The following is a 13,819-nucleotide window of genomic DNA, read 5'->3' as shown; positions in this document are numbered from 1 at the left end:
GAAGAAAGGTAGGAACAGTCATGCACACTCTTATCTTAGCACCAGGAAGGCCGGGGCAAGAAGACTGTGAGTTCCAGGCCAGCCTTGGCTACACAATGAGACCCTGTCAAAAAACAAACAAAAAAACCCATGGATGCCTCCACAGTGGATACTGCCACTTTCTCGTGGCTTCTGCACTTCACATGCTTCCCATGTTTGAGGAGAGTAAGAATGTTGGTGTGAAGCAGCACCGGCTTCCCTTTACAGAAGCAAAAACAATCCAGATGCTACCCCTCAACCCTAACTCATGGGCACATGACTGAGCTTAGCCCCAGAGTCTGGAGCCCGAGTAAATGACCCGAAGAAGCACCACACCGCAGATTTCTGAGCAGCCAGGGCGGTGGCACTATCCTTGGATGGTTCCCAGGGTGTGCTCTTGGCCTGTGTCCCAGTTGCCTGGCTTCATGCCCATTTTCTTAGCTACCCATTCGCTCCCTCTGCTAGTCATTCTGAGAGCTCATCAGTGTCTTCTCAATCGATTCTTTTCCTGTTTCAATCAGTCTGGCTTAGATTCTGTTACTGGTGATTAAGAACTCTGACTGATTCTATAATGGTTAGCTCCAAGATGGCTCCTGCTGATTCTTCTCAATAAAGCTAACCTATGTAATCAGTGGGATACTGGGAAAATGACGGTGTGCTTTCTGAAGCTACATCTTAAAGGCCGTAATGACTTATACTTTACTCTCTTAAAGCACTTGTGCTGGGTTGAAATCCACCCAGTCAGTGTTCTTTCTAACAATAAAATCCTTGACCACACCCAGGCAGTCTGTCCACAGGTAGATCACACATCAACATTAAACCAGCATGGAAACCAAAAGGTTTCTTGGGAAAAGGCCAGGGGTGCAGCAAGTGCTTCGCCATGTTGGGAAGATACGCAAGACGCCCAGTGACGTTTCCATGGCAGGCAACTGAGGCCTTCTGCCAACAGCCGGCACCAACCTTTAAACCAGAGGAGTGAGTCACGTCAGAAACAAATTCTCCAGCCCCAGTGAAGCCTTAGATGACAGAACTCAACATGGCATTTGAACAGCAGCCATATGAGAGACCCTGAGTCAGACTCACCCAATTAAACTGCTTCCGCATCCCTAGCCCTCAACTGCTCTGTGCGTTGATAAATGGTAATTATTATTTTAAGCCATTAAGTCATCAGATGGTTTGTTAATGCAGAAATAAGTAACAAACACAGGTCGAAATTTCAATGTTGAAAATCATCAAATTGTCTGTCAAAAGGACAACAAGAAACCTGGGGAGCTGGCTCAGCATTGAGAAGGGGTGCTGCTCTTTCAGAGGACCTGAATTTAGTTCCTCTCACTGATGTTGGGAGACTCAAAACCACCTACGTCTCCAGCTCCAAGGGACCTGACATCCTATCCTCTTCTGGATGCTGTGGGTACCTGCCCTCACACTCATTCATACACAAACATACACACATATACATAACTTAAAACTAATGAAAATAGAGGCAGAGGTAGGCAGATCTCTGGGAGTTTGAGGTCAACCTGGTCTACATGGCAAGTTCCAGGACAGCCAAGACTATAGAAAGAGACTCTGTCTCAAAACAATAATATGGAGATTAAAACAAATCTTTAAAAAAGACAATAGCTGATGGTTACTCACTGGTAATCCCAGTCTTTGGGAGACTGAAGCAGGAAAGATCATGAGTTCCAGGCCAGCCTGGGCTATATAAGAAGACCCTATCCCAAACAGACAAGCAAAGGAGATAGTAGCAATATACCCTTACACTGGTGACATGTGGTAAAAGTGACTGGTTTCTGAAAGAAGACAAGAAAATGACCCTTAACTGTCCTGTCAGTCTGCTGTGCTAGCTCACACCTCCAATCTCAGCATTTAGGAGGCTGAGACAGGAGGATTGCCATGAGTTGTTCAAGGCCAGATTGGACTAAAATATGAGACTCTATTTCATTAGATACATGGGTGGATGAATGGATGGATGGATGGATGGATGGATGGATGGATAGATGGATGGATGGATGGATGGATAGATAGATAGATAGATACCCATTTCAGCACCCTAGCACCCATCACATAGATAGATAGATAGATAGATAGATGATAAATAGATGATTATAGATAGATGATAGATAGATAGATAGATAGATAGATACCCATTTCAGCACCCTAGCACCCATCACAAAACCTGCTAGATAACTGTGGAACTACTGTATAGCCAGGCAAGGTGTACAGGGAATCTAACCTAGTACACAGTGGAGACATCTGTATACATCCTAGTACATATCCAGGAGACAAAGCCACAGTATCAGGTCACATGATCAGGCTCAGATAAACAGTTGTCACCTGCAGAGGGCAAGGCAGCTCAGCAGACAGACAGGGGGTGGGTGTTCTCCCACTACCACTACAACAGACCAGAGAAGCCGGGAAATGGACACCTGCCCTTGGGGCAAGGACAACAGCCAGGACTAAACATTCCTGGGCCACTGGACCTAAATGTAGAGACCAGAAGCTCAGGAGGAGATAGAGTTGCAGTTGTGGAGGATGGCAAGTAGAGAGGGGAACTTATGTCCTGAATACTATTCCAGGCATGAGACTTGCCTGGTAGTTAGTCATTCCCATTTTACAGGTAAGAACATGGAGGTTTACCAAGGCCTGAGTCACTAGCGATTGAGTCTAAATCTCATTTACATCACACAGTGACTCCTGGACAGAGGCAAAACTCTTAGTTGTTTTTTGTTTCCAGTGCATATACAGTGTCAGCTGCCCTCACTTACAGAGCTGTCCCCACATGTCAAAGGCCTGCCTGTTGTTAGGTGTGGTTTGTGAGATTTGGTCCTTGGTGTGGTAGTGTCAAGGATTATGGGCACTTTAAAATGCAGGCATGGACTCAAGAGATGGCTTGATGATTGAGAGCTTTGGTTGCTCTTGCAGAGGACCCTGGTTTAATTCTCAGCATCCATGTGCTGTCTCACAACCATAATTCCAATTCCAGGAGACCAAAGCCCTCTTCTGACTTCTAAGGGCACCAGGCACACAAGTGGTACACACACATATATTCATGCAAAACATTCATACACATAAATACAGATTTATATACACATAAATTGCAGAGCAGAAGGCTGAGAAGGTCAAGGGTGGAGTATTTGTTCAGCATACCCAAAGCCCTGGGTCTGATCCCCAGCACTGCACAAACCAGATATGGTGGCACATGCCCATAATCCCAGCATTTAGAAGGTAAAGTCTGGAGGATCAGAAATTCAATGTCCTCTTCAGCTACATAGGCAGTTCAAGGCCAATGTTGATAAATAAAGCTGTTTGGCCTATGGTAAGGCAGCTTAGAGGCAGGCAGGAAATTCAAAGAGAGAGACAGGAAGAAGTGGCGGGGGGAGTGGTAGGGGGGAATACCAGCAAGCCACCCAAGGAGCAACATGTAATGGGATCCAGATAAAGCCATAGAACATGTGGTGATACATAGATTAATAGCTACGGGCTAATTTAAGATATGAGCTAGTTAGCAAAAGGCTTGAGCCATGGCCATGCAGTTATTGTTTTATATCTTTTTTAAAGATTTTACTTATTTATTATGTATACAGCATGTATGACTGTAGGCCAGAAGAGGGCACCAGATCTCATTACAGATGGTTGTGAGCCACCATGTGGTTGCTGGGAATTGAACTCAGGACCTCTGGAAGAGCAGTCAGTGCTCTTAACCTCTGAACCATCTCTCCAGCCCAACCATGTAGTTTAATTAACCTCTGTGTGTTTATTTGGGGGATGTGAGTGGAAGAGATTTGTCCCGATCGCCGGCAGGCCAGGACACAGGAACAATGTGAGATAGGAGGTCCTTAGGTCACAGAGAGCACTACCTTGTGAAGGGACTCACATTTTCCTCCAGGAGGCCATGAATTTGTTCTCCTGAGAGACTATTATAAAAACAGTAATCATAGCTTCCCCCTTACCCTGGCAGTCCTATCTGACCCCATGATTCCTCTGACCCACACTTGATTCTGCTATGCTGATGGTCTCCTATGAGGACCCCCAACAGTGAACTGATGCCAACACCATACTCACAAACTCTTCTTACAAAGCTCATTGGCTTTGGGTATTTCATTATTATAACAACAGGTACTTGGAAGTTCTCTGACATCGGTGATGAGGGTCCTGCCTTGCCTGTGGCCATCTGTTCAACAAACTTGATATATCTTTGTGAAATTTACACACAAATCTTCAAGTTGCCTGTTAGGCCAGTAGCAGCAGACAGGGCAGACTTCTTGTCCTCACAAAGGTTCATAGTCCTGTGCTAGCTTGATGGCTCAGCAAAGCAAGGTGCTTGCTACCAAGCCCAACAACTTGAGTTCAATCCCAGGATTCCACATGGTGGAAAGAAACAATTGACTCCTGCAAATTGTCTTCTGACGTCTACACATACACATACACACACACACACACACACACACACACACACACACTCACACAATGGTAAACAAATGTGTTTTTTAGAAGGTCATAGTCCTAACAGAGAGGAAGCAGAGAAGCAGAGTCAGGCATCCAGTGGAATGCCCAGGTGCCTTAAGATTACAACAGAGAAGAGCCTCAAGGGGAAAAAGGAACCCGAGAGTGTTCCTTACCCTTCCAGGAGCAGCAAGAAGGTTTCTGGAAGATACTCCGAGGCTGAGCCAACAAGAAGTAGATCACTAGTGGGAGAGAGGAGGGAGTGCAAGTGAGCAGAGGAAACAGCTTGTGCAAGGCTGGGGGTGTGGCACTTTCCAGGGACAGCCATGCCACCAAGTCACCTTCCTGGGCCTACTGCTTCCAAAGGAAAGGGGAAGAGCAAGAGACCAGATGAGCAGGGGTCAATGCTGGAAGCTCTGAAGATGCTAGGAACAGATTTGCATTTCAGAGTATCCCAGCAGAGCAGTGGACAGTCAGGCAAAAGGAGAGCGGAAAAACCAGTCAGGTCACTGTAGAGCCCGAGGGAAGGACCAGGAAAGGGCTGGGTTTGGGCCTTGCCCCTGGAGATGGAGCCTGGGAACCAGAGGTTACAGCTATGAAGGGAGCAATTTCTGCAGGACACGGAAAGGGGGGACCAAGAGGGCACAAAGACATCGTACCCTGCTCTTTGTGGTCACCTGGCCCAATGTATGTCATCTTCTGTCCCAAGAACTCACGGGACATTTTGTATCACTTGAGAATTTTAGCTCTTATTTTGGCTTGTGTGTGAAGAAAGATTTCTATTTTCTGTTTGGCTTTTATCTTGTTTTGGTTTTTGAGACAGTGTCTCATGTAACCCAGGATGCCTCAAACTAGCTGTCTCAGGGATCCTATTGTTGTGATAAAATACCATACCAAATCCAACCTGGGGACAAAAGGTTTTATTTCAGCTTACAGGTCCCGTCACTGTCCATCACAGAGGGAAGCTGTGGCAGGAACTCAAGAGTGGAACTGAAGCAAAGCCATGGAGGGGAGCTGCTTACTGACTTGCTCCCACATAGCTTGTTCAGCCTGCTTTCTTAAATACCTCAGAATCACCTGCCCAGGGGTGGGTGGCACCATTCACACACTCCCACATCAACCACAAATGTTACGGAGGCATTTTTCTCAATTAAGATTTCCTCTTCCAGGGCTGGAGAGATGGCTCAGAGGTTAAGAGTACTGGCTGTTCTTCCAGAGGTCCTGAGTTCAATTCCTAGCACCCACATGGTGGCTCACAGCCATCTGTAATGAGATCTGGTGCCCTCTTCTGGCCTGCAGGCATACATGCAGGCAGAACACTGTATAATAAATAAATAAATAAATAAATAAATAAATAAATAAATAAATAATCTTAAAAAAAATACTTCCTCTTCCTAGTTATGTCTAGGAAAGCTTTGGGGAGTTGGTTCTCTCCTTATACCACGTGATCTCCTTCTACCCAGGGATCAAACTCAGGTCATCAGGTTTGGCAGCAAGCACCTTTATCTGCTGAGCCATTTCACCAGCCCTAACTATTTTAAAATGTGGGTGTGGAGGTGGACATTCATGTGCTAAGGCATGCATGTGGAATCCAGAGGGCAACCTGAAGGAATGGTTCTCTCCCTCTAACATAGGGGCCTGGGTATACCGAAGTTCTCAGGCTTGGTAGTAAGCAGCTGTACCTGCTGGGCCATCTTGCTGGTCATTAATACCTGTTCTAAAAAGAAGTTTAGGTTTACGGAGAAACTGAGAGAAAATTCAGGATCTTATATACCTCTCCATCTCTGGCCTTGACTACCCATCATTTTCTTTCATTAGTGTGAAATATTTGTTAAATTTGATGTACCAAGGTACAATGTAGTATTAATGAAAGCCATGCCCTAGTGAGAGTTTCAAGCGATCTACAACTAAAAGAAACCAAACTGCCTATTTTACCAGCAGCGGAAAGCATTCTCACTGGTGGCAAGGGCGGGCAGGTGACAGTGTTGGCATGATGGTCATCAGCGGGGACCCACCTGCCCGCTCTTCCTTTTGCTTTGTTACTTGATTTCTTAAAATAAGGTCTCACGTAGCTCAGCCTGGCCTCAAACTCACTCTACAGCCAAGGATGACCATGACCTTGAATTCTGCACCTATCTCCTGAGTGCTGGGATTGCAGGAGTGTGCTGCCATGACTGGCTGTACGTGGTGCTTGGACTGAACTCAGGGCCTCACGCATGCCAGGCAAGTACTCCACCATTGATCAACATCATCCCCAGCCCCACCCATCCTCTTCCTCTTCTATCCATACTTTCCGAATTCAGTAGCAACGGAAGCTCAAGGCTGAACTGACCCCATAGAAAACACAGTCTTCATCCCCTAATTCAAAAAAAAAAGACCCAAGCCACACTGGTGTGAAGGCAAAGATTATTTGCACATTTTATTTAAAAGGAAACAGCTTTAAGATAAAAAGGCAGACATTTTCTTTATTGCAAAGATAGCAGTTACAAAAGAGAAGTAATAAATATGACATTGGGAATTCTTTTTTTGTTGTTGTTAAAAAATACAACCCCCTGGAATTTGTGAGAAATCCCAACAACTCACAAGATACAAAAATCTGTACCACGCTGACAATACTTTTCCTTTAGCTCCTTGGAGCTGATGTCAGACACTGGAAGATGGTCACAACTTCTGGGATTTCAAAAGATTTTGATGTGTCAGTTGAGAATTTCAGAGGTCCACTCCGTTTTGCAAGGAGTCAGGTGACAGATATCCTTCTGCTCATTAACATGACTTCCAACAATTCTTTTGTTCTTACAGTAAAGGACTTAGGAGTGGGGAAACACTGAAATAGAAAGAAAAGGATGAGGTGGAGCCAGAGGGTGGGCACTGTTAAGGACCGGGAGACAGGCAATATGACAGCAAGCTCGTGCCCAGGTGGAGAGGGGACAGGTAATGATCCACAAGTCCTCCTTCAAATCCTGCCATGACGTTAGGATGGAAGCCAGGGAAGAAGAAGTCAATACAATCTTAGTAGTGACAAGAAGAAAGATGGTGGCCAGGAAACAATGCAAGGACCACAGGGAAGAACCATCCAAGAAATGAGCAACATGTCCTCTGAGGACCATAGATGAACAGGACTTGTTGACACAGAACCACGCAGGGACAAAGACGGTTTTCAAGAAGAAACAAGTCTCGGCTACAGATAACAGCAGAGGAGCGAAGGCAGGAGAGGCCAGCTGGTAAGCCTTTTCCAAAGAGGCCAGGGCCCTGGGAAGGATAAAAGCAGCCTCCAGTTATCCAGAGGCACTAAGAAACAAGCCTGGGGTGTCGAGGGGGAGGTCATCCAGGCAGAGAGGAAGAAAATGTGAAAATTCTGGTCATCTCCTCCAGGGCGTCAATAAGGCACAGCTGTGGTCATGGGTCAGGTCAGCGGGACTATGTGCTGAAAGCAGCCTTGAGCTCCTGGAAGGCTGCCTGGCGGAGCCTCCTCGTCTCCTCCTCCAGTTTCCGCTCATCTTGTTCAGCTTTTAACTCAGCTTCAAATCTACTGGAGCATGACAAGGCCTGGGCCTGCAGAGAAACAGCAATCAGATGACACAGTAAGGTCAGGGAAGGGTTCAGGGATGTTGACACCAAGCAGCGGACATGCAAACCTTGGACACATGGAGCTGTCACTGCTGAGAGCAGGGGCTCCCATGACACTTCCTTTGGTCTAAGTGCGGATACCACTGCTTTTCTGGTGCCTGACTTCTACCTGCTTCTATCTTCTGGGTTTGCTCATCCGCGATTCTTTTTTGGGGTAGTAGTGAGTATTCACTACTTCATGAGGGTGGGCCAGCCCCACTGCGAAGCCGCTTCCCCAGACTCTTTCCCACATGTGCATTCCGTTGGCTTCACAACAACATCACTACACTCTGGTGGACCGGTTCGGAACGAGGATCAGTGCTACTACCCTCAGAGGCAGCGGCGAAGGTTCTCTGTGCATCAGACAGAGGGCAGTTGACACAGAAACTCAGCACTGGTCAAGGTGCAGAGAACAAGTGACCTCTCTGCCATACTCCCTCCCCAAGACTCGGAGAATCATGGAAGAGTGGATGGAAACAGTAAGAGCGAGAGGTTGGGGGGTGGGGGGCACCAGAGTTGAAAGAGTGACGGCTGTGCTCAGAAACCCACAGCAGCTGTGGTTGCCTGCACAAGACCTGCACACCATCGGACCAGCCACCATTCTAGCACGGAGTAGAGTAGGAAGGGGTTCATGAGCCCCCATCCTTGGGGAGCCTATGGGCAGCTGATGGCTTCTGGGAGAGAGAGTCAGTTTTCGTTAAGGGTGTGGCTCCAGTTTTCGTTAAGGGTGGATGGAGCATGCTCCAATGGATGGCCACACACCCAGAAGTACATGGGTAGCGCAAATTGGAGTCGATAGGTTTTTGTTTTGTTTTAAGTTTTTCGAGACAGGCTTTCTCTGTGTAGCCCTGACTGTCATGGAACTCACTCTGTAGACCAGGCTGGCCTTGAACTCAGAGATCCACCTGCCAGTGCTGGGATTAAAGGTGTGGGCCACCACCACCTGGCATTTTTATTTTAAGAGATGCAAGTTGTGGGGTGGAGGAGAAGAAGTGGATTTGGGAAAAGTTAAAGTGAGGAATTGGGGACAAATGTGATCAAAATTCATTGTATAAAATTGTATGAAATTCTCAAGGAATTAAAAAATATTCTCAAAACATCGCTACATTCTAGGTAAAGAATGAAAGTAAACGCCTCGGGAGTATTTGATTGGGATTGCATCTGATTGGGCTGCAAGGGGAAATCTTTATAACAGCTTTCCGAATGATGTGCATGCTGGGAGGCAGACCCAGGTCCTCTGGAAGAGGATACATACTCTTAACCACTGAGCCATCTCTCCAACCCCAATCAGTTATTGTTCAATGCTGCTCCTGTGTTCCCATCAGCATTTCAGTTCTGGGCTGGAATATAATTCAGTGGCTGAGGATTTAGCTGGCATTCATAAGGTCCTGGATTCAATCCTCAATAACTACAAAAAGCAAATATATTTTTAAACCTCTCTCAGGCATTCCAAATTTACTCCTAAATATTACATTTTCGGTTTGCTTTGGTAACATATATATAAAATAATACATGTTTAGCTATGTGTGGTGGCTCATGCTTGCAATCCTAACACTCAGGAGGTAGTGTTGAGTTCAAGGCCAATCTGTAAATAAATAAAGTAAATATTACAGGTTTTTGCTTGTATTATGAGTAGATTTTTTTTAATTAAATTTTATTTATTTATTTATTTATTTATTTATTTATTTATTTATTTATTTATTTGCCAGAGCTGAGGACCAAACCCAGGGCCTTGTGCTTGCTAGGCAAGTGCTCTACCACTGAGCTAAACCCCCAACCCCAAGTGAGTGGATTTTATAATATCCGTTTATTTATTTATTATTTATTTATTTATTTGCCAGAGCTGAGGACCAAACCCAGGGCCTTGTGCTTGCTAGGCAAGTGCTCTACCACTGAGCTAAACCCCCAACCCCAAGTGAGTGGATTTAATAATACTACATCAGGGGCTCGGGATACAATCCAGTTGGTAGAGTGCTTGCCTAGCATGTTAGTTCCTAGCCCCCAAAAAACTGGATGTGGTGGCAAAAGCCTGCAATCCCAGACCTCAGGAGGTAGAAGCAGAGGATCAGAAGTGTGTGGCCATTTCAAAATCCTCCCTTCTAGAACTGATTTTTTTCTGTGGCTTACGCATTGCTACCATCTCTCAACAGCACACTGAGTATGTACGTGATTTTAATGAAGGCTATGATGCAGTCCTTGAAGGGAGCTGTTCCGGTTTTCGCCCCCAACATCATGGACTGGAAGCCCTCCCACATATACTTGGCCCAAGCTTTCCATGATCATCCTCTCTTTCTTACCAATCTGTGGTCAAATACTGTCTTCTCTCATTTCCTCCCTGGAGAATTACCCACTCGGATCATTCACCCACTTTCATGTTCAGATGTTTTTCTCCTCCAACTTTCAGTTCTCGACATAACTTAATATTAATCCCTTGCTGTTAATCTTTCTGTTGTCTTCTTCCTATCTTGACTGGTCTTTCAAGGTATCTTGGACCCCCAAAGTGCTTAAAATCTTAATGTAATTTATCAACCATTTACTCTTCCCTCTTATGTCACATTTTAAGGAGGCCTCCAATACTCTAAATACCTCCAACATTTCAAATCCATTTTTCTCTATTTCTTTCTAATACTTTTATGGTTTTCTCATGTGGATCTTCTGTATTTTGCTCATGTAGTCCAGGCTGGCCTTGTACTCACTGTGTAAACCAAAACTGCTGTGGAATAATCCTCTTGTACACTGTAAAAATTTGTCGCTCAAGTTGGTTTAATAAAATACTGATTGGCCTATAGCCAGGTGGGAAGGATAGGCAGGGTGACTGAACCAAGAATGCTGGGAAGAGGAGGGCCGGAATCAGGAGTCACCAGCCAGATGCAGAGGAAGCACGATAAGAATGCCAAGCCACATGGCTAAAAACAGATAAGAATCATGAGTTAATTTAAATATAAAAGCTAGTTAGTAATAAGCCTGCGCTACCAGCAGAGCATTTATAATTAATATTAAGCCTCTGAGTGGTTATTTGGGAATTGGTGGGCCAGACAGAAATGTACAATTACACAAACTGACCGTCAACTTTTGATCCTCCTACCTCCACCTCACAAATATTGGGATGAGAGACGTATGACACCATACCTGACTTTTTTAAAAATTTGGTTCTTTGATATGCGTGCACACACACACACACACACACACACACACACACACCCTCCTTTATTTTAAATTTTAAATTTCATTTTATGGGTAGGAGTGCTTTGCCTGCATATATGTATAAACCATGTGTGCCTTCCTGATGCCTGTGGAGGTCAGAAGAGGTCATTGGATCTCCTGGAACTTGTTACAGATGTTTGTGCGGACTGTGTGGGTGCTGGGGATTGAACCCAGGTCCTCTGTAAGAGCAGCCAGCACTCTTAACTACTAAGCTTTCTCTCCAGTGCCTCATTTATTTTAATGGGGGCTGTGTAAAGGAGGGATTTGAAATTCTTCTACTTAAGTGGTTAGCCAGTAACTGTCATTTACATTTATTTTTAACATTTTTATCTTACACTTATCTATTTATTTATTATTAATTTATCTAGTTTGGCAGTGCCTGGAACTGAGCCTAGGAAGGGCCTCCCCTTGTGCTGTATCCTCCCACCTCTTTTCAACTTTTTGAGACAAGGTCAAGCTGGCAACCTGTGATCCTGCTGCCTCAGCTTCCCAAGTAGCTAAGCTTAAAAGCCTGTCTCACTGGCTGTTCTCAGACACTTTGTTGGTAGTTCACTACTGTTCCTATAGTTCTCACCTGCTGAAATCCCACACGGAAGACATTTGTCTATCCTTCTTCTTAGGCGTCCTATTTCAGTGGCTGCTGTGCTCGACCCCACACCCATCCACAGGATTTAGTATCATGTGATATCCTGTGTAAACACTGGTGGTGCTATGAGGTAGAACCCAGTGGTTGCTTGTGTGCTTAGCATGCACATGGCTACTATCCTACTATCAGGAAATACGTAAAAATTTACTTTTAATTATTTTTAAGTTGTGTGTATTGTGCTCATGTGTGCACACACAGGCACGTGTTGGGGGGTGCCTGGGGGAAGCCAGAAGAGAGCATTGGATCTCTTGGAGCTGGAGCCGCAGGTGGTTGTAAGCCACCTGCTGTGGGTGCTGGAGACTGAACTCAGGATCCGGAAGAACAGTACCTGCTCTTAATGGAGACAGCTCTTTAGCCCCTAATTTCCTTACTACTAAATTTGTTGCTGTGTGTTAAACTCACAGCTAGAGTGAATCTTCTTAAATATTACCATTATATTCTATTTCTTGTTATCCTAAGATCTCTGAAGTATTGAATTATAGGTATGCACTACCACACAGGGCCCCGATTTAAGATTCTCACAGCTACATTTCTCTTTTCTAATTTATTTAAATTTTTTTCATACAATATATTTGACCCTATTCTTTACTTCACAGTTACATATCTTTTGTTTTTGTTTTTGTTTGTTTTTTGAGACAGGGTTTCTCTCTGTAGCTTTGGAGCCTGTCCTGGATCTCACTCTATAGACCAGGCTGGCCTCAAACTCACAGAGATCCTCCTGCCTCTGCCTCCCGAGCGCTGGGATTAAAGGCGTGTGCCACCACCACCGGGCTCCCAGTTACAATTCTTGATATAAACATTTTTTTCTTAGCTGCCTGTAGTGGCACATAACTTATTCATTCCAGCATTCTAGAGGCAGAGGCAGGCAGACCTGTGTAAGTCTGAGGCTAGTCTGCTCCACCCAGAGAGTTCCAGGCCAGCCAGGGCTACATAGTGAGAATCTGTTCAACATAAAAACAAACAACTATTCATGACCTGTGGTTCTTGTCTGATTGTGTTTTCAAAACCAGTGGCTTCAGAAAATGAACATGACATGATCTTTTTGCATCCATTCTTTTTTTGTTATTTATTTATAGTGTCTGTTATTTATTTATTTATTTACTTACTTACTTTTTATTGATTTATTGATTCATTTATGGTGGGTTTTGGTTTTTCGAGACAGGGTTTCTCTGTGAAATAGTCCTAGTTGTCCTGAACTCACTTTGTAGACCAGGCTGGCCTGGAACTCACAGAGATCCACCTGCATCTACCTCCTGAGTGCTGGGTTTAGAGTCATGCACCACCACCACCCAGCTATTGTCTATGTTTTTACAACACTGGATATCAAGCTGTGGGTGTTGCCCAGTAATAGAAGTGTGTATTTAGCATGAATAAAGCCCTGGGTTTGATCCTCAGCACTTAAAGAAAATAATAGATCTTACCACGTGTGTTTGTGCACAAATATAATCCTTGCACTCTGGAGGCAAAGGGCAGGAAGATTACAAATCTGAGGCCGATCTGGGATACATATGAGAGTCTATTTTGAAAACAAGTAAAACAAAATAAAAACATATAATAAGTCTCTACATCCCTCAACATTTACCTGTATTTAAGTATATAGGTTATGTGCAAACATATGCCACTTCATGTGTGTGTAAGTGAAGGAGCATGCAGAGGCCAGAGGAGGGGACAACCTTGATTCTAACACCTCAGGAGCTCACTAAGCACTCAAGGCTGGCTGGCTAGGGAACCCCAAGGATCCAAATACACTACTATGCCTGGCTTCTTCTTTCTCAGGTAGGTTCAGGGGATTGAACTCAGATCCACATGCTTGCAAGGCAAGTGCTTTGCCAACTACACTATCTCTCCAGTCCTACATACCATTTTATAGGGATGGGGGCGGGGGGCTTGAGCATATAA

The 13,819-nt window shown here is 44.8% G+C and overlaps 1 protein-coding gene across 1 annotated transcript in view; it reads right to left on the bottom strand.

The window, feature by feature from the left end:
- Positions 1-6,901: 6,901 nt before the first annotated feature.
- The window catches only part of Efhd1 (EF-hand domain family member D1), a 56,663-nt gene continuing 49,745 nt past the window's right edge, over positions 6,902-13,819 (bottom strand). Inside the window, exon 4 of the mRNA XM_036173813.1 lies at positions 6,902-8,016. Coding sequence (XP_036029706.1) covers positions 7,882-8,016 — 135 coding nt within the window. The 3' untranslated portion in view covers positions 6,902-7,881. The remainder of the gene's footprint in view (positions 8,017-13,819) is intronic.

Source organism: Onychomys torridus, chromosome 23 (genome assembly GCF_903995425.1).
Source record: "Onychomys torridus chromosome 23, mOncTor1.1, whole genome shotgun sequence".
NCBI classification, from domain to species: domain Eukaryota; kingdom Metazoa; phylum Chordata; class Mammalia; order Rodentia; family Cricetidae; genus Onychomys; species Onychomys torridus.
Note: the sequence above shows the minus strand (reverse complement) of the source record. Positions and strands in the feature narration are given on the sequence as shown.